Raw genomic sequence first — 22,301 nt, 5'->3', positions numbered from 1 at the left:
AGTCAGGGAGTCTGATTCCTCCAGCTCTGTTTTTTTCCCCTCAAGATTGCTTTGGCTATTCAGAGTCTTTTCTGTCTCCATACAAATTCTAAGATTTTTTTGTTCTAGTTCTGTAAAAATGCCATTGGTAATTTGATAGGGATTGCATTGAATCTGTAGATTGGTTTGGGTATTATAGTCATTTTCACAATATTGATTCTTCCAATCCAAGAACATGCTGTATCTCTCCATCTGTTTGTGGTATCTTTGATTTCTTTCATCAGTGTCTTATAGTTTTCTGAGTATTTTACCTCCTTAGGTAGGTTTATTCCTAGGCATTTTATTCTTTTTGTTGCAATGGTGAATGGGATTGTTTCCTTAATTTTTCTTTCTGATCTTTTGTTGTTAGTGTATAAGAATGCAAAAGATTTCTGTGCATTAATTTGGTATCCTGCAACTTTACCAGATTAATTGATTAGCTCTAGTAGTTTTCTGGTGGCATCTTTAGGATTCTCTATGTATAGTATCATATCAGCTGCAAACAGTGACAGTTTTACTTCTTCTTTTCCAGTTTGTATTCCTTTTATTTCTTTTTCTTCTCTGATTGCTATGGCTAGGACTTCCAAAACTATGTTGAATAATAGTGGCAAGAGTGGATGTCCTTGTCTTGTTCCTGATCTTAGAGGAAATGCTTCCAGTTTTTCACTATTGAGAATGATGTTTGCTGTGGGTTTGTTGTATATGGCCTTTAAGGTAGGTTCCCTTTATGCCCATTTTCTGGAGAGTTTTTATCATAAATGGTGTTGAATTTTGTCAGATCTTTTTCTGCATCTATTGAGATGATCATATGGTTTTTATTCTTCAATTTGTTAATATGGTGTATCACATTGATTGATTTGTGTATATTGAAGAATCCTTGCATCCCTGGGACAAATCCCACCGGATCATGGCGTATGATCCTTTTAATGTGTTGTTGGATTCCGTTTGCTAGTATTTTGTTGAGGATTTTTGCATCTATATTCAGCAGTGATATTGGTCTGTAAATTTTTTTTCTTTTTTTTGTAATACCTCTGTCTAGTTTGGGTATCAGGGTGATTGTGGCCTTGTAGAATGAGTTTGGGAGTGTTCCTTCCTCTGCAGTTTTTTGGAAGAGTTTGAGTTTAGAAGGATGCATGTTAGCTCTTCTCTAAATGTTTGATAGAATTCACCTGTGAAGCCATCCAGTCCTGAACTTTTGTTTGTTGGAAGATTTTTAATCACAGTTTCAATTTCATTACTTGTGATTGGTCTATTCATATTTTCTATTTCTTCCTGGTTCATTCTTAGAAGGTTATACCTTTCTAAGAATTTCTCCATTTGTTCCAGGTTGTCCACTTTATTGGCATAGAATTGCTTGTAGTAGTCTCTTGTGATGCTTTGTATTTCTGTGGTTGTCTGTTGTAACTTTTCCTTTTTCATTTCTAATTTTATTGATTTGAGTCCTCTCCCACTTTTTCTTAATGAGCCTGGCTAAAGGTTTATCAATTTTGTTTATCTTCTCAAACAACCAGCTTTTAGTTTTATTGATCTTTGCTGTTGTTTTCTTTGTTTCTATTTCATTTATTTCTGCTCTGATCTTTATGATTTCTTTCCTTCTACTAACTTTGGGTTTTGTTTGTTCTTCTTTCTCTAGTTCCTTTAGGTGTAAAGTTAGATTGCTTATTTGAGATTTTTCTTCCTTCTTGAGGTAGGATTGTATTGCTATAAACTTCCCTCTTACAACTGCTTTTGCTGCACCCCATAGGTTTTGCATCATAGTGTATTCATTGTCATTTGTCCCTGGGTATATTTTGATTTCCTCTTTGATTTCTTCAGTGATCTCTTGCTTATTTAGTAAAGTATTGTTTAGCTTCCATGTGTTTGTGTTTTCTACATTTTTTCCCTGTAATTCATTTCTAATCTCATAGTGTTGTGGGTGGGAAAGATGCTTGATCTGATTTCAGTTTTCTTAAATTTACTGAGGCTTGATTTGTGACCCAAGATGTGGTCTATCCTGGAGAATGTTCCATGTGCACTTGAGAAGAAAGTTTAATCTAATGTTTTCAGATGGAATGTCCTATAAATATCAATTAAATCTATCTGGTCTATTATGTCATTTAAAGCTTTTGTTTCCTTATTAATTTTCTGCCTGGATAATCTTTCCATTGGTGTAAGTGTGGTGTTAAAGTCCCCCACTATTGTTGTGTTACTGTCAATTGCCTCTTTTATAGTTGTTAGCATTTGCCTTATGTATTGAGGTGCTCCTATGTTGGGTGCATATATATTTATAATTGTTATATCTTCTTCTTGGATTGATCCCTTGATCATTATGTAGTGTCCTTCTTTGGCTTTTGTAACATTCTTTATTTTAAAGTCTATTTTATCTGATATGAGTATTACTACTCCAGCTTTCTTTTGACTTCCATTTGCATGGAATTTCTTTTTCCATCCCCTCACTTTCAGTCTGTATGTGTACCTAGGCCTGAAGTGGGTCTCTTGTAGACAGCATATATATGGGTCTTGTTTTTGTACCTATTCAGTGAGCCTGTGTCTTTTGGTCGGAGCATTTAATCTATTCACATTTAAGGTGATTATCAATATGTATGTTCCTATTACAATTTTCTTAATTGTTTGGGGTTTGTTTTTGTAGGTCCTTTTCTTCTCTTGTGTTTCCCACTTAGAGAATTTCCTTTAGCATTTGTTGTAGAACTGGTTTGGTGTTGGTGAGTTCTCTTAGCTTTTGCTTGTCTGTAAAGCTTTTGATTTCTCTCTCTTATCTGAATGAGAGCCTTGCCAGTAGAGTAATCTTGGTTGTAGGTTCTTCCCTTTCATCTCTTTAAATATATCATGCCACTCCCTTCTGGCTTGTAGAGTTTCTGCTGAGAAATCAGCTGTTAACCTTATGGGAGTTCCCTTGTATGTTATTTGTCATTTTTCCCTTGTTGCTTTTAATAATTTTTCTTTGCCTTTAATTTTTGTCAATTTAAATACTGTGTGTCTCAGAGTGTTTCTCCCTGGGTTTATCCTGCCTGGGGCTCTCTGCACTTCCTAGACTTGGACGGCTATTTCCTTTCCCATTTTAGGGAAATTTTTGATTATAATCTCTTCAAATATTTTCTCAGGTCCTTTCTCTCTCTCTTCTCCTTCTGGGATCCCTCTAATTCAAATGTTGGTGCATTTAATGCTGTCCCAGAGGTCTCTTAGGCTGTGTTCACTTCTTTTCATTCTTTATTCTTTATTCTGTTCTGTGGCAGTGAATTCCACCATTTGTCTTCCAGGTCACTTATCCATTCTTCTGCTTCAGTTATTCTGCTATCGATTCCTTCTAGTGTATTTTTCATTTCAGTTATTGTATTTTTCATCTCTATTTGTTTGTTCTTTAATTCTTCTAGGTTTTTGTTAAACATTTCTTACATCTTCTCGATGTTCGCCTCCATTCTTTTTCCGAGGTCCTGGATCATCTTCACTGTCATTATTCTGAATTCTTTTTCTGGAAGGTTGCCTGTCTCCACTTCATTTTGTTGTTTTTCTGGGGTTTTATCTTGTTCCTTCATCTGGGACATAGTCATCTTGTCTTTTCATCTTGTCTGTCTTTCTGTGAATGTGGTTTTCGTTCCACAGGCTGCAGAATTGTAGTTCTTCTTGCTTCTGCTGTCTGCCCTCTGGTGGATGAAGCTATCTAAGAGGCTTGTGCAAGCTTCCTGATGGGAAGGACTGGTGGTGGGTAGAGCTGGGTGTTGCTCTGGTGGGCAGAGCTCTGTAAAATTTTAATCTGCTTGTCTGCTGATGGGTGGGGCTGGGTTCTTTCCCTATTGGCTGTTTGGCCTGAGGCGACCCAGCACTGGAACCTACCCAGCTCCCTGGTGAGGCCAATGATGGACTCCAGGAGGACTCATGCCAAGAAGCACTTCCCAGAACTTCTGCTGCCAGTGTCCCCATCCCTGAGGTGAGCCATAGCCACCCCCAGCCTCCTCAGGAGACCCTCCAACACTAGCAGGTAGGTCTGGTTCAGTCTCCCATGGGATCACTGTTCCTTCCCCTGGGTACTGATGCACACACTACTTTGTGTGTGCTCTCTAAGAGTGGAGTCTCTGTTTCCCCCAATCCTGTTGAAGTCCTGCAATCAAATCCCACTAGCCTTCAAAGTCTGATTCTCCGGGAATTCCTCCTCCCGTTCTAGACCCCCAGGTTGGGAAGCCTGACGTGGGGCTCAGAACCTTCACTCCAGTGGGTGGACTTCTGTGGTATAAGTGTTCTCCAGTTTGTGCATCACCCACCTAGCGGTTATGGAATTTGATTTTATTGTGATTGCACCCCCTCCTACTGTCTCATTGCGGCTTCTCCTTTGTCTTTAGATGTGGAGTATCTTTTTTGGTGAGTTCCAGTATCTCCCTATTGATGATTGTTCAGCAGTTAGTTGTGATTCCAGTGCTCTCACAAGAGGGAGTGAGTGCACGTCCTTCTACTCTGCCATCTTGAACCAACCTCCCCTAATTTCTTGATTTTGATGGTAGTATTGTGGTTATGTAAGAGAATATCCTTGGTATATACACTAAAATATTTGAAAGAGATGGGGCAGCGGGTTGGCAACAGTCTCAAATTGTCCTGGACAAAAAGCTTATTTGTACTAAAGTTGAAATTTATTTATAAGTTTGTGATCACTGGCTCGTCTGGGGCAGCCGAGATGGGCATGGCTCAGAGGCCTGGGGAGGAACTGGCTCCCAGGGGAAGACCGGCTATTTGGACATAGAACTGGTGAGAGTGGAAGGCAGGCTGCTAATAGCTCTGTCAGCGAAGCAGCGCCATGGGTGCCCACCCGAAGTTTCAGCACTGCCACGAGACCCTCTCTCAGTTTTTAACTTTGCAATATAGATTTGGTTACCCATTCAAAACTGCCATCTCACATGTTGCAATCAAGACCTTGTCTGTCTTCATCACCCGCTGCAAAGTTTTATTAATCTTGGAGTGAATTCATTGCTCCATGCCCACTGTGGGCTCCCTGCCATGGTGTGTGGACTTGAGATGAAAACCACTTGATGTATGGTTGGAGGGTAATAGACTTCTCTCACCCAGACTGATAAGTCATTACAGGCCCTTTCATTCAATAAATCTGTGCTGGGTCCTGGCTTGCACTTAGTGTGGGGGAGGGGAGATCAAGGAGAGTTGAATCTTTTCTAAAGTGCTGTTCAGCCTTGTACACATGATCTACGATCCAGACAGAATATAGGGGATTCTTGGATTGGGGAAAACTTGCAGATGAAAATAATGAAGTTAGGCTCCTGAAAAGGTTTTGAGAGAGACAGAGAGAGAGAGAGAAAGTAGCTAAGACTCACACTCAGGAGAAGAGCAGTTCCAAATGCCTTGGCAAGGGAATGGTATATATGGGCAGATTTAGACCCTTTTCAGAGCCATGAGATGCTTCTTAAACTGGAGTCTACAGAAAGACACTGAGGACTTCACGACTTCTCAATTAGAGAAACTCTGGCTTAAAATGTAGTGCAAAACTTTATCCTGATATCTTATTCTTTCCCTAACCTAATTCCATCTGCCTCTCTTAGCCTACTTTTCATTCCTCCCACTGTTTTTCCAGTTAGACTGGGCTACTCAGAATTCCCCAGACTTCTCACATCTGTAACTTTGTGCAGATCCCATTGCTCCTCTGAAACGTCATGCTATCCTTTCTCCTTCTCCCCCGGCCCTCTCCCACAAAAAGCCCCCGCCAAGGGTTCCAAGTCAGCTCCCGTTCTGCCAGGTGCCAGGTCCCTGGGCACTCAAGCTCCAGATGCTCACTCTTCCTCATGATTTCTGTAGCAATTTAAACTTTGAAAAGTGCCTTCTTGGGTACCCTGCTGCTCTGGATTGCCTATATATATATATATATATATATATATATATATATTTTTTTTTTTTTTTGCGATATGCTGGCCTCTCACTGTTGTGGCCTCTCCCATTGCGGAACACAGGCTCCGGATGCGCAGGCCCAGCGGCCATGGCTCAGGGGCCCCACCGCTCCACGGCATGTGGGATCTTCCCGGACCGGGGCACGAACCCGTGTCCCCTGCATCGGCAGGCGGACTCTCAACCACTGCGCCACCAGGGAAGCCCTGGATTGCTTATATTTTTAACTTGTTTTATCTTTTGGACAAGAATGTTTGGCTTTACAATTGTGTGTCTCCTTTCCTATTTCCTATCTCTTCAAAAATCAGAATGCTTATTGTAAATAAGTAAAAAGATGCCCATTTCTATCTTTGAGAGTTGGCAAAACCAACCACTGAAATGATGCTGTTGAGAACTCACCCTTCTCTTGTTTACCGTTCTAATACTCAGGCACAGTGCTGGCCTGCCACTTCCAACTAACACTGCTTGTGATCAACAAGCTATCTGTGGGTGAATGAGGGACAGAGGAGATGGTGAGTAGAGGGAACCTATGATCAAATAGGAAGGGTAAAGGGCCAGTAAACAACCGGGAGTGGCAGGGTCTCTGCAAAAGACTGCCAAGAACAGCAATGCTTGATGTTCAATTGGATGTTATAGCAAAACACCCTCTATCTCAGCATCAAACCTCTAGTTCAGTCTATTTCACATATGTGTTGTATGAGTGTATTGGTGTGTGGAAGATAAGGAAAGAGACTGACTTTCATATTTGAATCAATTAAAGTGAAGTAATGTTTATAAGGCTTCCTTCAAAGGTAAACATGAAACAGTAAGCACTGAAAATATTTGGAGAAATGTTGGTTGGTGATATGAGTTTGCAGCCAGTCTTCTGTGGATCTCATGGGAATAGACCTCAGGTGACTTTGTGACTGGTACAAGGGATTTGGGGGCTAGAAAAAGATATGACCACGAGGTGGCAGTAGCACACACGCTGTATTGGGCACTTTGAGGATAGGTTTGCTTGGGCAAGTCCCTCCCAGCAAGAGTCTGGGGCAGCAACTTGGAAGAAGAGGAGGACAAGGGAATTCCTGGGGAAAGAGGGATTAGGAGGGGGCTTCCTAATTAGGTGAAGTGACTCAGAAGCCTGGGGGAATCTCTGGTCAGAAAGCTCTGAAGGGCAGCAGTGGCTTGGGGTCTTTATGATGCTGGGCTTACCTTATCTGTGGCTACAGATGTTGGACACAGCTTCATGACATATGCAAAGCAGGCAGGTTCAGAACAGGTAAAAATCTGCTTATTTGGGCTGTGAATAAAATATTTTCACGTGTAAAAATTTCACTTTGGTGCCACTAGGCTTTTGAGCTAATGGGTCTCAATTATAGTGAAGAAAATATACAACTTAGGGACCAATACACAGACACCATCTTTGCTTCATTTATATAACATACATTACACACACACACACACACACTCACAAACACACACATCCACAGACTCACATATACTTACAGGATCGGAGTCCTACCATATATGGGGTTTTGTAGTTTTCACAATAATAGCATAAGCATTTTTCAATGTCAATAAAAATTCTTCCAAAACATGATTTTTAATGGCTGCACATTATTTCATCATGAGCTTTTCCTATGATTTACCAAGCCCTTATTTCTAATATTTTATTACAGGTGGCTTATTGTTTCATACCTACAGATATGTAGTGATGGAACCGTAAGTCTGTTGTTGATTCTTAGTTCTACAGAATCGATGGTTGAGCTGGGGAATCATCAAGTGATTTCTGAAAATAATGTTCAGAAGAGATTTCATGCAGATTTCAAAATAGTTATTTATGCATCAATTTATTTAACAATATGTTTAATGGTCTAAGCTTGCAGATGTATTTTAATCAAAAAGCAACTGTGCTTATCAAGAAAATATATTATGCAAAGAGCACTCAATCATACTAGGCCCCTGAACAATCTTAGTTTTGAAGTGAAGACCAGACCATATCTGGTTACGTTACCAACTGTATCAAATCATCATGCCCCCAAACATCTAACCAGATAGTCACTTGCTTAGGAATGACACTTCCCCATTTTAAATGGTGTAAGGAAAATGCTATTTAAAACCTTGGCATCCTTTTCAAAGAGTGGAAGAGCTAGAGGAGGAGGAGGTACAATGATGGTGTGACTTCTGCTTTCCTCCTTGTGTGTCTGTGTGCGTGTGTGGGGTGGGGCAGAGGAGTCTGAACCATAAGATGTGCTGTAAGAACAACACCAGATCAAACAACCCGACTTCTGCACCTCTGAGGCAATTGCAGTGCTGAGTAGATATTCTCAGGGTTCTTCCCACTCTGTGACCATTTATGTAATTGATGCTGCTTAAAACTAAAGGGAAAAAAAGGAGAAAGGAAACAAAATGAGGTTTACTGACTTATGGCAGGCAATTTACATAAGACACATTTCTCTACATATTTTTTTCTAAATCACTTTGTAAATTTTATTTATTTATTTATTTTTGGTGTTGGGGGTAGGACTTTATTAATTAAGTTATTTATTTTTGCTCGGTTGGGTCTTCGTTTCTGTGCGAGGGCTTTCTCTAGTTGTGGCAAGCAGGGGCCACTGTAAATTTTATTTTTTAATTTTGTTTTTTATTGAAGTATAGTTGCTTTACAATATTGTGTTAATTTCAGGTGTATAGCATAGTGATTCAGTATTTTTGCAGATTATATTTCATTATAGGTTATTACAAGATAATGGCTATAGCTCCTTTGTTATACAGTAAATCCTTGTTGCTTATCTATTTTGTATATAGTAGTTTGTATCTGTTAATCCTATAACCCTAATTTGTCCCTCCCCTTCCCCCCTCCCCTTTGATAACAGTAAGTTTCTTTTCTAGGTCTGTGAGTCTGTGTTTTGCATATAGAGTCACTTGTATTATTTTTTAGATTCTACATATAAGTGATATAGAGTATTTGTCTTTCTCTGACATATTTCACTAAGCATAGTATTCTCTAGGTCCATTCATGTTGCTGCAAATATCAGTATTTCATTCTTTTTTGTGGGTGAGTAATATTCCATTAATATATATATTCATATAACATACCTTCTTAATCCAATCATCTTTTGATGGATTGCTTTCATGTCTTGGCTTTTGTAAATAATGCTACTATAAACATTGGGGTGCATGAATCTTTTCAAATTAGTTTTTTGTTTCTCTGGGTATATACCAAGGAATAGAGTTGCTGGATCACATGGTACATCTATTTTTAGTTTTTTAAGGAACCTCCATACTGTTTTGCATAGTGGCTCCATCCATTTACATTCCCACCAACAGTGGTAGGAGGGTTCCCTTTTTTCCATATTCTCTCCAACATTTGTTATTTGCAGACTTCTTGGTGACAGCCATACTGACCCGTGTGTGGTGATATCTTATTGTGGTTTTGATTTGCATTTCTCTAATAATTAGCAGTGTTGAATATCTTTTCATGTGCCTGTTAGCTTGTCTCCTTTGGAAAAATGTCTGTTTAGGTTTTCTGCCCATTTTGATTGGATTTTTTTTTTTTTAAACATCTTTACTGGAGTATAATTGCTTTACAATGGGGTGTTAGTTTCTGCTTTACAACAAAGTGAATCAGCTATACATACACATATATCCCCATATCTCCTCCCTCTTGCATATCCCTCCCACCCTCCCTATCCCACCTCACTAAGTGGTCACAAAGCACTGAGCTGATCTCCCTGTGCTATACGGCTGTTTCCCACTAGCTATCTATTTTACATTTGGTAGTATATATAAGTCCATGCCACTCTCACACTTCGTTTCAGCTTACCCTTCCCCCTACCCGTGTCCTCAAATTCATTGTCTACTTCTGTGTCTTTATTCCTGTCCTGCCTCTAGGTTCTTCATAACAATTCATTTTTTTTTTTTTTTTAGATTCCATATATATGTGGTAGCATACGGTATTTGTTTTTCTCTTTCTGACTTACTTCACTCTGTATGACAGACCCTAGGTCCATCCACCTCACTACAAATAACTCAATTTTGTTTCTTTTTATGGCTGAGTAATATTCATTGTATATATGTGCCACATCTTCTTTATCCATTCATCTGTCGATGGACACCTAGGTTGCTTCCATGTCCCGGCTATTGTAAATTGTGTTGCAATGAACATTGTGGTCCATGATGCTTTTTGAATTATGGTTTTCTCAGGGTATATGCCCAGTAGTGGGATTGCTGGGTCGTATGGTAGTTCTATTTTTAGTTTTTTAAGGAACCTCCATACTGTTCTCCATAGTGGCTGTATCAATTTACATTCCCACAACAGTGCAAGAGGGTTCCCTTTTCTCCACACCCTCTCCAGCATTTATTGTTTGTAGATTTTTTGATGATGGCCATTCTGACTGGTGTGAGGTGATACCTCACTGTAGTTTTGATTTGCATTTCTCTAATGATTAGTGATGTTGAGCACCCTTTTATGGGTTGACTTGTGCCTGTGTTCTGGTGGATGAGGCTGGATCTTGTCTGTCTGGTGGGCAGGACTGCGTCCGCTGGTGTGTTTTTGGGTGTCTGTGACCTTATGATTTTAGGCAGCCTCTCTGCTAATGGGTGGGGTTGTGTTTCTGTCTTGCTAGTTGTTTGACAAAGGATGTCCAGCACTGTATCTTGCTGTTCGTTGAGTGGAGCTGGCTCTTAGCGTTGAGATGGAGATCTCTGGGAGAGCTTTTGCCGTTTGATATTACGTGGAGCTGGGAGGTCTCTGGTGGACCAATGTCCTGAACTCGGCTCTCCCACCTCAGAGGCTCAGGCTTGACAACTGGTCGGAGCACCAAGAACCTGTCAGCCACAAGGCTCAGAAGAAAGAGAGAAAAAAAGAAAGAAAGAAAGAAAAAATAATAATAAATAAATTGAAATAAAATAAAAAGTTTTTATTAAAATAAAAAATTAATTATTAAAAATTAAAAAGTAATACAAAAGAAAGAAGAAAAAGGAAGAAAGAAGAGAGCACACAAACCAGAAAATAAATCCACCAATGATAACAACTGCTAAAAGCTTTACTAAAAAAAAAGAAAAACAGAAAACAGCAAAAAAAAAAACGGACAGAGAGAACCCTAGGACAAATGGTAATAGTAAAGCTACATTGACAAAATCACACAAAGAAGCATACACATACACACTCACAAAAACAGAAAAAGGAAAAATATATATATATTGTTGCTCCCAAAGTCCACCACCTCAATTTTGCGATGATTCGTTTTCTCTTCAGGTATTCCACAGATGCAAGGTACATCACGTTGATTGTGGAGATTTAATCCACTGCTCCTGAGGCTGCTGGGAGAAATTTCCCTTTCTCTTCTTTGTTCGGGGTGTTACAGCTCCTGAACCGCTCCTGGGGTTCAGCTTTGGATCTGGCCCCACTTCTGCGTGTAGGTCACCTGAGGGTGTCTCTTCTTCACTCAGACAGGACGGGGTTAAAGGAGCAGCTGGTTAGGGGGCTCTGGCTCACTCAGGCTGGGGGGAGGGAGGGGTATGGAATGCAGGGCGAGCCTGTGGCAGCAGAGGCCAGCATGACATTGCAATAGCCTGAGGCATGCTGTGTGTCCTCCCTGCGAAGTTGTCCCTGCATCATGGGACCCTGGCAGTGGCGGGCTACACAGTCTCCTAGGAGGGGAGGTGTGGATAGTGACCTGTGCTCGCACACAGGCTTCTTGGTGGCTGCAGCAGCAGCCTTAGCGTTTCATGCCCATCTCTGGTGTCCACGCTGATAGCAGCAACTTGCGCCCGTCTCTGGAGCTCGTTTAGGTGGTGCTCTGAATCCCCTCACTTCACACACCCCGAAACAATTGTCTCTCGCCTCTTAGGCAGTTCCAGACTTTTTCTCGGACTCCCTCCCATCTAGCTGTGGCGCACTAGCCCCATTCAGTCTGTGTTTACGCAGCCACCCCAGTCCTCTTCCTGGGATCTGACCTCTGAAGAAGCCGGAGCTTCAGCTCCCAGCCCCCACCCGTCCAGGCCGGCAGATGAGCAGACAAGCCTCTCGGGCTGGTGAGTGCTGGTCGGCACCAATCCTCTGTGCGGGAATCTCTCCACTTTGCCCTCTGCACCCCTGTTGCTGTGCTCTCCTTCATGGCTCTGAAGCTTCCCCCCTCCGCCACCTGCCATCTCCACCAGTGAAGGGGCTTCCTAGTGTGTGGAAACCTTTCCTCCTTCACAGCTCCCTCCCACTGGTGCAGGTCCCGTCCCTATTCTTTTGTCTCTCTTTTTTCTTTTGCCCTACCCAGGTACGTGGGGAGTTTCTTGCCTTTTGGGAAGTCTGAGGTCTTCTGCCAGTGTTCAGTAGGTGTCCTGTAGGAGTTGTTCCACACATAGATGTATTTCTGGTGTATCTGTGGGGAGGAAGCTGATCTCCGCGTCTTACTCTTCCGCCATCTTGAAGGTCTCTTGATTAGATTATTTTTTATTTCGAATTTTATGAGCTGTTTGTATATTTTGGGTATTAATCCCTTGTTGGCCGATTCTTTTGCAATTGTTTTCTCCCATTTCATAGGTTGTCTTTTAATTTTGTTGATGGACTCCCCAAAATAATCCTGTAAATTGTGTCTCCAATGTTCAGATGAGGATACAAATCTCACAGGTATTTTAATGACTTCCTTAGTATCCTGGGTGAACCATACTTGAATCTAGATCTGAAGCTCTTCAAAATCTGTGTTATTTCTATAAGATTGTACAGAGAGTTTCAAATATCCAGGAGAGTCCATTGAAACCACTATGTAGCTGAACAACGTTTGTCCTTGATTCTTTTCCACTCCCCTGTCCATTTACCTTTCCTTAGAGTTTTGTCCCTCCTTTTGGTTGTGCACTTCTGTTCCTGTCTGATGCTCCGCCCTTTCATTCTGCCCTTTGGCTGCCCTAGGAAATTACTGAGATAGGTATATGAACACAAGTCAACTTTTTCCTCCATTTCTCATACCGAAACACCTGTGTTTCTGTTCTTAAAGTGCCCATTTTGAACCATCCAAGATAGTAACTAGTGTTAATGACAAGAGTTATCTATCATTAGGTGTTAATGATTGATAATAATATCATACATTTTCCACCAAAGAAGTAATTTCTAATATACATAACTCAATACTTTGTAGGTTGGTGAGGCAGGGAGGGTGTTGATATGTTCTTAGTCTTAATTCAGAGAATAGTGGTCAAGAGCAAGGGTTTTGGAGTCAACTGGACCTGAATTCCAATGTGGACTTCCCAACTTACTATTTTATTTTTGGCAATCTACTTTACTCTTTGTGTCTCATTTTCCTCCACTGCAAAATGAAGGTGATAATACTGTCTACCTCCTAGGGTTGCTTAAGGATTAAGGGACATATCACATATAACTTGCTTAGCAAAGTGTATATCACATAGCTCTCAAAAAATAACTACTATAGGGACTTCCCTGGTGGTGCAGTGGTTAAGAATCCGCCTGCCAATGCAGGGGACACGGGTTTGAGCCCTGGTCCTGCAAGATCCCACGTGCCATGGAGCAACTAAGCCTGTGCCACAAGTACTGATCCTGCGTGCCACAACTACTGAAGCCCGTGTGCCTAGAGCCCGTGCCACGTAACAAGGGAAGCCACTGCAATAAGAAGCCCGTGAGCTGCAACGAAAAGTAGCCCTCACTTGCTGCAACTTGAGAAGGCCCACGCAGCAACAAAGATCCGATGCAGCCAGACATAAATAAATATAAATAAATAAATTTTAAAAATAACTACTATAAAAATAATAGGTATAAGTTAATTATTTTCTGCAGAGTCCACCTGTATATTAGGCCAGAACTCTTAACACACTTCATTGACTATGCAGTGTTTACTCATCACCAGCTACGTACATTGCATGGCCGGAGACATACGGGGAAACGAGCACTAGGGAGTTTAAAGAGTTGGCTTTCCATTAGCTTCTCATTTAGAGACAGTTAGAAATAGATCCAAGCATTTTCTCTGTTTCCTTCCTATGTGTGGCTCCCTAATAAGAAATTATCAACCCCTTATTTAAATGGTCTCAATGCCAAAAAGTACTGCCCACCCTTAAAAGGGAAATCAACAAGTAATTATTGAAGACCTCTTTCTTGCTCAGCCCTGTACCAGTCTAGGGAATGGAGGTGGGCTCCCAAGAAAGCATGGGTTCCCTGCTCCTCAGTTTACCCTTGGACTTTTCAGATTTAAACTGAATTTCAGTTCACATCATTTTTTTTTCTTAATCATGGTACCTGTGGACTTGTTTACCTGCATCTCATTTTGTCCCTCCCTCTCATTACTTCTGAGTTGGGTCCTGTTCATAGGCATTATGCTAAATAATGAAAGAACCTTACAACCAACTACACATCCTCTCCCTAAGGCAAGTATACAACTCCTCTAGGTTGCAGAACTCACAGCAGGAAACAGAGAGATGCTTAGAAAGCTTGATAATGCTAAGTGTTGGAGAGTATATAGTACCCTTGTGGGACATTTGGTCCTGTGCAAAATATCCAAAAGAGATTTGTAGTCTGTAAGACATTTGGTCCACACCAAAAGGTTCTTGATAATTGGTTCTGTCCAAAACCATTTGGCATGGGCCAAATATGCTCATGTATATTTTGGGTAGGACCAAATTTCATGGACCTTTTGGCATGGATCAAATGTTTCATGGACCAAATGTCTTGTGGACATTTTGGACAGGGCCAAATATCTGCTAACCTATAGAACAATTGTAATTCTCACATATTACTGCAAAGAATGCAAAATGGGCCAACCACCTTTAAAAACAGTTTGGAAGTTTCTTTGTTAAACATATACCTACCATACAAGCTAACAGTGATGTTTCTAGGATTCTACTCAAATAAAATGAAAACTGTATCTATACAAAGACTTATACACTAATTTTCATAGCACTTTTATTCATAATAACTCCAGACTGGAAACAACTTATATGTCTATCAACACGTGTTAATGAGTAAATGAATTATGGTAATAAAAAAATAATGATACGCACAACCAAACAGATGAATCTCAACATTTTGCTGAGCTAAACAAGCCAGCCTGAAAAGAATGCATACTGTATGGTTTTATGTATATAAAATTAAAAAAAAATTCCAAACTAATATATAGTGACAGAAAGTAAATTAGTGATTGCCTGGCAGCTGGGAATGAGAGGAGAGTTGACTGAGATGACGCACAAGGGAGCTTTTTGGGATGATGGAAATGTTTTATGTCCTTATTGTGATGGAGGTTACAAAAGCATGCACATTTTTCAAAACTTTTTGAATGTACACTTAAAATGGGTGCAGTATATAACTTGCCTAGCATAATATACATTTTATATTCTATACTATGTAAAAATATGTTTATGTTGTATATAAAATGATGATTAAAAAATAAAAGGTAGGTAAAAATTTCAGTTGTCACACATCAAAGTTATCCAGAGACATAACTGCATTGGTCATGAATCTATTTAATGTTTACTAGGCACCTTTATTCATTCGCTCAATCAATAATTTATTTGCTCAATCAATAATTTATTCACCCATTCATTAAGCACTGACTGCATGCCACATCAAGTGTTGAGTACGGACCCCACAGAGATCAAAGGTGACTTTGTAATCACAGCCCATTTGCAGTTTTAACAATTAGCCCAACATGAAAATAGTTGCCATGGAGGAGTTCAAGTGGGAGGATCAGTGAAATTTCCTGGGATGAGGTGATGCTTGATCTAAGTCCTGGGAAGAGAAGGGGGTGTAGGTGCTCTAGGCAGAGGGAATAACATATGCAAAACCATGGCAGGGGTGGTTCCTAGGTCTGAAGTGAAGACTATAGATGTGTGAGTGGTGACCAGTGAGGGGCAGAAAAGTTGCACAGGCTGTGTGATGGACTTCGGGGTTTTGCCTATTTTCTGTTTGGTGTAAATGAAGGCCTTTGAACAGGAGAATGGCATGCATTCCCTATGGTTTAGAACAGTCGATCTCACCTCACTGTGGTGCATTGATTTAAGAAGTCCAGAATGAGCAGAGAGCCCAGTTAGGGAATTGCTGGAATAATCTAGTGGTGGTGGTAGGAATGGCCTCTTCTCACTCTTTGTACTATGTAACAAGTGTCTTCCAGCTCCATGTGGTGCTGCCCTTTCTGTTTGGTTCTGCTTTTGTTTGTCAAGTGTGTTTACTGTGGCCAAGGGCATTTGTTGCTCACTCCTTCTCCCCAATGCTTTGTGAAGCATGTCTTATCTTGATGCTTCTTCTTTCCCTTCTATCTTTTCTTAGATACAAGCTGGGGGATGACATGGTTTTCTTTTAGGCTTTATAGGAAATATGAGTCCTATTTGATTTTGCCTCTGAAAGGAGTGCTGCCATGGATGATTTCCCCCATTGATGCAAAGGAACTAATTTTCTGTGTCTGCCTCAAAAGAGTATTTACAATAGAAAGTGTACGTACTCTCTCATTGACTGGTATTTACTGAGTGTCTGCTCTGTGTCCCAGACTCTATGAGGGGCTGGTGAATTTGCTAGCTGGCTTGATGGATGACCCAACACCTCCCCACAGAGCCACCCTGCTCCTTACCACAGGGTTATTTTTCTCTGTACAAAGGTCTGTGGAGATACTTGGAAATATAAAAGGTAGTCTCTATCCACACCTGACATATAATTTTGAAGGGAAGGAAACTGCCTACAAGGTAAGGCAAAATGGAAAAAGCAACATAAAGGAGGTCGGGAGAGGTTGGTGGAGTATTTTAAGTGAAGGAGAGCGCCTCCCCCTGGCCCCTACCATGGAACAGTGAGTACTCAGGTGTGGCTGTTCCATGCAGAGGTGAATTCCCCTAGAGGTCATGTGAACACTTACAATGGGCTGGAGACTCTGTTATGTGCTGGAAACACCAAGCTGAAGGAGAGCAGACCCTACCTCTGTTAGCAAACCAAACCTGGGTCCACTTATCCACACACAGTAAAGCCAGTCTACTGACACCGGCTTGTGGTGAAGGAAAGTACAGCATTTATTGCAGGGTCTAAGCAAGGAGAACAGGGATCTCATGCTCAAAAGACCCAGACTCCCAGGTGGCTTTCAGGGAAGCAGTTTTAAAGGCAGTATGAGGGAGGGGGCTGCAGGGTGTGTGATCAGCTCCTGCACGATTCATAGATTGGTTGGCAGCAAGGTGAAGTTTCAAGCATCATCAGCCTTCTGGTTTCAATCAGTCTAGGGTCTGTGTTCTTCTGGGCAGCAGTTTTCATCTGGTGGGGGTTGGCGTCCTGTAAAAACAACTCAGGACTGTGCTTCAGGCCTTTGTCTCTATCTTTCAGGGAACTGGGAGTTTGGTGATTCTGCGATGTGGTGGATTTATAGTCTAAATTGTTACCAGTTTCCAAGTCCAACAGCTATTTTTTGTTTCTACATCTTCACATTCCTTTTTTTATTATTATTTTTTTATTAGAGTACAGTTGATTTACAGTGTTGTGTTAGTTTCATTGTACAGCAAAGTGAATCAGTTATACATATATGTATATCCACGCTTTTTAGATTCTTTTCCCACATAGGTCATTACAGAGTGTTGAGTCAAGTTCCCTGTGCTATATAGTAGGTCCTTAGGAGTTACCTATTTTACATATAGCAGTGTATATATGTGAATCCCAATCTCCCAATTTATCCCTCCCCCTCTTACTTCCTGGTAACCATAAGTTGGTTTTCTTCATCTGAGACTCAATTTGTATTTTGTTAATAGGTTCATTTGTACCTTTTTTTTTTTAAGATTCCACATATAAGTGATATCATATGATATATCTTTCTCTGTCTGACTTACTTCACTCAGTATGACAATCTCGAGGTCCATCCATGTTCCTGCAAATGGCATTATTTTGTTCTTTTTATGGCTGAGTAATATTCCATTGTATATATGTGTCACATCTTCTTTATCTATTCCTCTGTTGATGGACATTTAGGTTGCTTCCATGTCCTGGCTATTGTAAATAGAGCTGCAATGAACACGGGGGTGCATTTATCCTTTTGAATTATGGTTTTCTCTGGATATATGCCAAGGAGTGGGATTGCTAGTACATCTTCACATTCCTAATTGTTAACTCTTGACTCAGCCTTTTGAGACTCAAGGGAAGCCTGGGAGACTAAAGTGAAAGCCTTTTACTTCAAAGGACAGGAGCACAGGGGCTTATATGCAGTTTTAGTCCTCTCTTTCCTTTGATACTCCTCAATCTTGAGGGGAACAGGTTCAGGAAAAGAAAGGGAGTAAAGTTCGGGATAGTTTAATCATAAACTCAGCATAGGAACTCAGTTTTAGGGGGATTTGATTTTACTTCCAGAAGTCCTAGAGGCAGTTTAGTCTGTAAAATGCAGCCATCCTCTTAAATTTGTTATTATTGCTTTATTCCTTAATCTTTGTAAAGATCCCTCAGCTCTGTGGAATCAGAGTTTGATTAAAATAGTGATTTTTAGAAGAGCCCTACATGTCATTGGGCCTTTGTAAGTTTACCGTTCCAGGTAAACCTAAAGGTTCAGGTATGGAGGCCTTTAAAAAGGAAAACAAAGTTGGAGGACCTACTTTACCTGACTTTTAAGACTTACTATGAAGTTACAATAGTCAAGATATGATATTAGTGAAAGGAGAGATAAATAGATTAATGGAAGAATATAGAGAATGGAGAAGAAGGCCCACACACATATGATCAAATGATTTTCAACAGGGATGACAAAACAATTCAATAGGGAGTCAACCTTGACCCTTACCTTACTCCATCCATGTACAAAAATCAATTTGAGATGAATTATAACCCCCAAAATAAAAGAGAAAACTACAAAGTTAGTTGGTAGGTAGTTACTACTACAAAGTTAGCAGTTAGTATTGGAGAAGAGCTTTGTGACACTGATTGAGCAAAGATTTTTTAGAGATAAGCCAGAGAGCATGAACGAGAAAGGGTATTTGAGGCTTCCCCATTTGGAGAAAACTTGTTTTGAGACCCCTCTAGATACATCTTTCACTTGGAGAATTGGTTCCTTGACTCACCTTCTGTTCCGCCTATTCAAGCATATTAAACTCATATGTGTGGGCCCCAGGGAACTTTGTTTTAACAGCAAGAACAAAATTTCAACACTGAAGACAAACCAGACACAAACCTCCATGCATTTCTGAAGTCTAATCTCTAGTATATACTATCAAGCTGTATTATAATTAAAACCTCTAAAATCAGGACACTGTAATCTAATTGTGATATACACTGTCAGAGGGAAACCACTCAGAGGCGCGCACACCCCTACTACAGAAAAAGAAGGACACGCCTGCCATGCTGCAGATACATGGGACATATTTCATACGTGTGGATCCAGTTATAGAAATGCCATTAGAGGAGGAGAGCAATAAAAACAGTACATTAATATTTTAAACGTTGGTAAAAAAAAAGCATGGCCGAGTAAGGAGCAAGTGCTTAAAGAACTTACCTTTAATAAAAACGACATTCTCGGTTATATGACCCACAGCAAATCGGCTTCAGCTGCGTTTTTATTTACCAATTTGTGTTTGGTGTTATCACTTGGAGATGCTCCCCTCTTCCATTTTACGGCAGCTTTTATATAAATTTTGAGGACGATTGGGGTGTAAAACTGTCAATTCCCAGCAGCTCATAAACTAATGAATTTAAATTTTAAACGGGGGATTTTAAAACACGTGCAGGCTGTTTTCCTTATCTGATGGTATGTATTGCCAATGATAAGTGGCAATCTGTAAACGCTGGGGATGGCTCCCTTCAGAAATATGGCAAGGAAATTCTCTCTCCTCTCTCCCTCCCTCCCTTTTCTCTTTCTCACTTTGTTGCTTTCCTGTAAAATATCAAACTCCAGTGAATTTCACCTTTGCAGAAGACATGACATAAACTTAGCCCAATGTCTGGTGTCCTTTGGATTCGATGTGATTATATTGCTCTCTTGGTATTTTGGGGATCTAGATCTAGGATTTAGGTGTTTTTCTCCTGAACCTTTCAATGGGTGGTTGGTCTGAAGATTTAAGGTAAGTATCAAACCAAATGAAATTGCTGTTTCGGTCATGTTCCATTAAATGATGCTATTTTGTTCTGGTTCAATAATTTTAGAGAATTAATGGGATTTCTTTTCTTTTCTTTTTTTCAAATAGTTCACAGAGTTTTTTGAAGGTTCTGTTTTCTTGTTCTGTGTTCTTTTAAACAACATCCTAAGAATGACATTGAGGAGAGATGGTCTTGGCTTCTTTGACTTTGTTTCCTGAGTACAGGCATAGTGGTGCATAGCTTATGGTATGCACTTCGTATGCTTTGTCCAAAGAACAAATCAATAAAACACAGCAAATCTCACCAAGGAATTGACACACTAAAGAAAAAAAGATTGAAAAGATTTGCCAGAAAGACTTTTTGACCTCTGTTTTCATTGCCCAGAGGACATTGCTTCTTACTTTCAGGCTCTTGGGTCAGTGCTGGACCAGTGAGTTCATTGGTCTGGTGACTTCACATGAGAAGGTAATCTATTTGGATTAGGTTCAGGAGTGTTTCAAAATTAGTAGAAATATTTTATTTTCTTAAAAACTATTTCTATCCCCAAATGGGGAAAAAAAAAGAGATTAATAGTACCTTTATTAGATGAGTAGACTATTGTTTCTCTGCCAGGATCAAATAGTACTCTTTGCTTCTCTGTATCTTCTAGTTTAAAGTCACTTGTAAGCAATGGAGTTTCCACTGTGTCACCCGGGAGACAATATGATCTAACCAATATCCTAATTAGATCACTTCCAGAACAGGATGTGGGGGGCTATAACAGATCGTTCATTGTGGTTTCTTGCACTCGGAAGGTAATTTCCCATGCTCCCCATTTAATTGCACTATAATCATTATTCAGTTATTCCTACCTTATAGAAAAGAGGCGGGAATAACTTCTCTGTTTGAGGAAGTGATTTGACTTTTTCATCACTGAAGAAATATCAGGTTTTTAATACCATCTCTCTTTTTTTTTTTTTTTCCATCTCTCTCCTTTTGATCTCATGTGGGAAACACACTTGGAACTTGGCCTTTTAATCATGATTTGCTTTGACTCTTTGGACTTCCTTAACATTAATAGACAGTGATTGTACAGCCATTGGCACAATTTGATTTGGCATATACCCTAAGGTCCTACCTGTATCAGTGCAAGTACAGTTTTAAAACTAGTCTCATCAGTACTTGTTTTGAAATTCCCAAATCATAATGGAACTAGATGGGGGCATTTGGTTAATGGAACAACCCTGCAACATCCTAGGTTCTGTTAACAGCTTCTGTAGGCTGCTTGGCCTCCACACTAGCAAGATGAGGATAGGCCTTTGAGGCTCTGGGCCACAGATGTGTACAGAAGAGAGACCGAACAAGTGGATTTTCTATAGTTATGTAGGAAGCAGAACCAGGCAGAAGCTAGGGGTTGGAAATTCCAAGTACCTTTGAACAGTTTGTCTGGGGGGATAGGCAAAGTCAGAGAAGCATGAAAGAAAGAAAAGGTGCTTGAATTCTCTCATTTTCAGTGAGGATGTTCTGGAAGAGTCATTCTTGGGAGCCTGTCAGAGTCACCAGCCTTTCCAGAATGTTCTTACTTCCATGTATGTATAATTCAATGTGGTATCATTAGAGTGTAAGGGACCTGCTTCTTCTCACTTCCCATGTTATACTAGGTTTCTTTACCAAAATCTGCACTGTATTTTTTCATTGTGGGCAAAAGGCAATATGTTTATGAATTTTTAATATTCCTGTCAAAATCTTACAAGAAGATATTACGTTGCAAGGTATATAGGGATGCTAGCAGTAGGATGGAAAATGGATCATAATCTCAAAATAGTAAATGCTAGCTCGGTGGCTTTCCCACAGAGAGGTAATGTATCTTGGTGAGACAAGACAGCATTTGTAGAAGCGGGTTTATTTTCAGCTTTCTGCTGGTTCCCTTCTCCTGCACCAACACAATCTCCTGGGCTCTCCTTAAGTCACGTTTGTAAATACCTCCTCAGGTGGACCCACATTACCACTGACAAGATGAAGCTCTCTTTCTTTGTCCTTAATCTATGGTTTGTAATGGGGTTTAGTAGCAAGCCAGAAGGGAATGGCAAGAAATGTTGAGAGGTAGACACAGGGAAATAGGAGGAATAAAATCGCAGAACCAGAAAGCAGGAAGGCACTGTAGTATTCATCGGCAGAAATACCACCCAGTGCTGGAACTGTTTCTCTGACATCTCTTATAGATGTGTCCTCTGTTAGGCATTTCTGTTGACCCCGGATACACACAATGCTTTTTGTAGGCCGTGTGTTCCTTTGTTGGGGAGCTCTAATTATTTTTTTATCTTTAACTGACCCAAAATCACTCTTTTAGGAGTGTCCAACCCATTGGGTCTGGGTCATTATATGCGACAGCCCTCTTCTAAGAATTGGCATACACAGTTGTAACTCGCAT

The 22,301-nt window shown here is 40.4% G+C and overlaps 1 protein-coding gene across 4 annotated transcripts in view; it reads left to right on the top strand.

Annotated features, from left to right (window-relative positions):
• CTNNA2 (catenin alpha 2) overlaps positions 1 to 22,301 on the top strand; it is a 1,229,110-nt gene that overhangs the window by 642,933 nt on the left and 563,876 nt on the right. Inside the window, exon 9 of one of the 4 annotated variants that reach the window (XM_029231355.1) lies at positions 21,018 to 21,027. The exons of the other annotated variants lie outside the window; for them this stretch is intronic. Within the exon in view, the coding sequence (XP_029087188.1) occupies positions 21,018 to 21,027 (10 nt within the window). The remainder of the gene's footprint in view (positions 1 to 21,017; positions 21,028 to 22,301) is intronic. 4 annotated transcript variants of the gene reach the window in all.

Source organism: Monodon monoceros, unplaced genomic scaffold (genome assembly GCF_005190385.1).
Source record: "Monodon monoceros isolate NGI ecotype Baffin Bay Population unplaced genomic scaffold, NGI_Narwhal_1 Super_Scaffold_19, whole genome shotgun sequence".
Taxonomy (NCBI): domain Eukaryota; kingdom Metazoa; phylum Chordata; class Mammalia; order Artiodactyla; family Monodontidae; genus Monodon; species Monodon monoceros.
The sequence above is the reverse complement of the archived record's forward strand: the minus strand, read 5'-3'. Positions and strand labels throughout refer to the sequence as shown.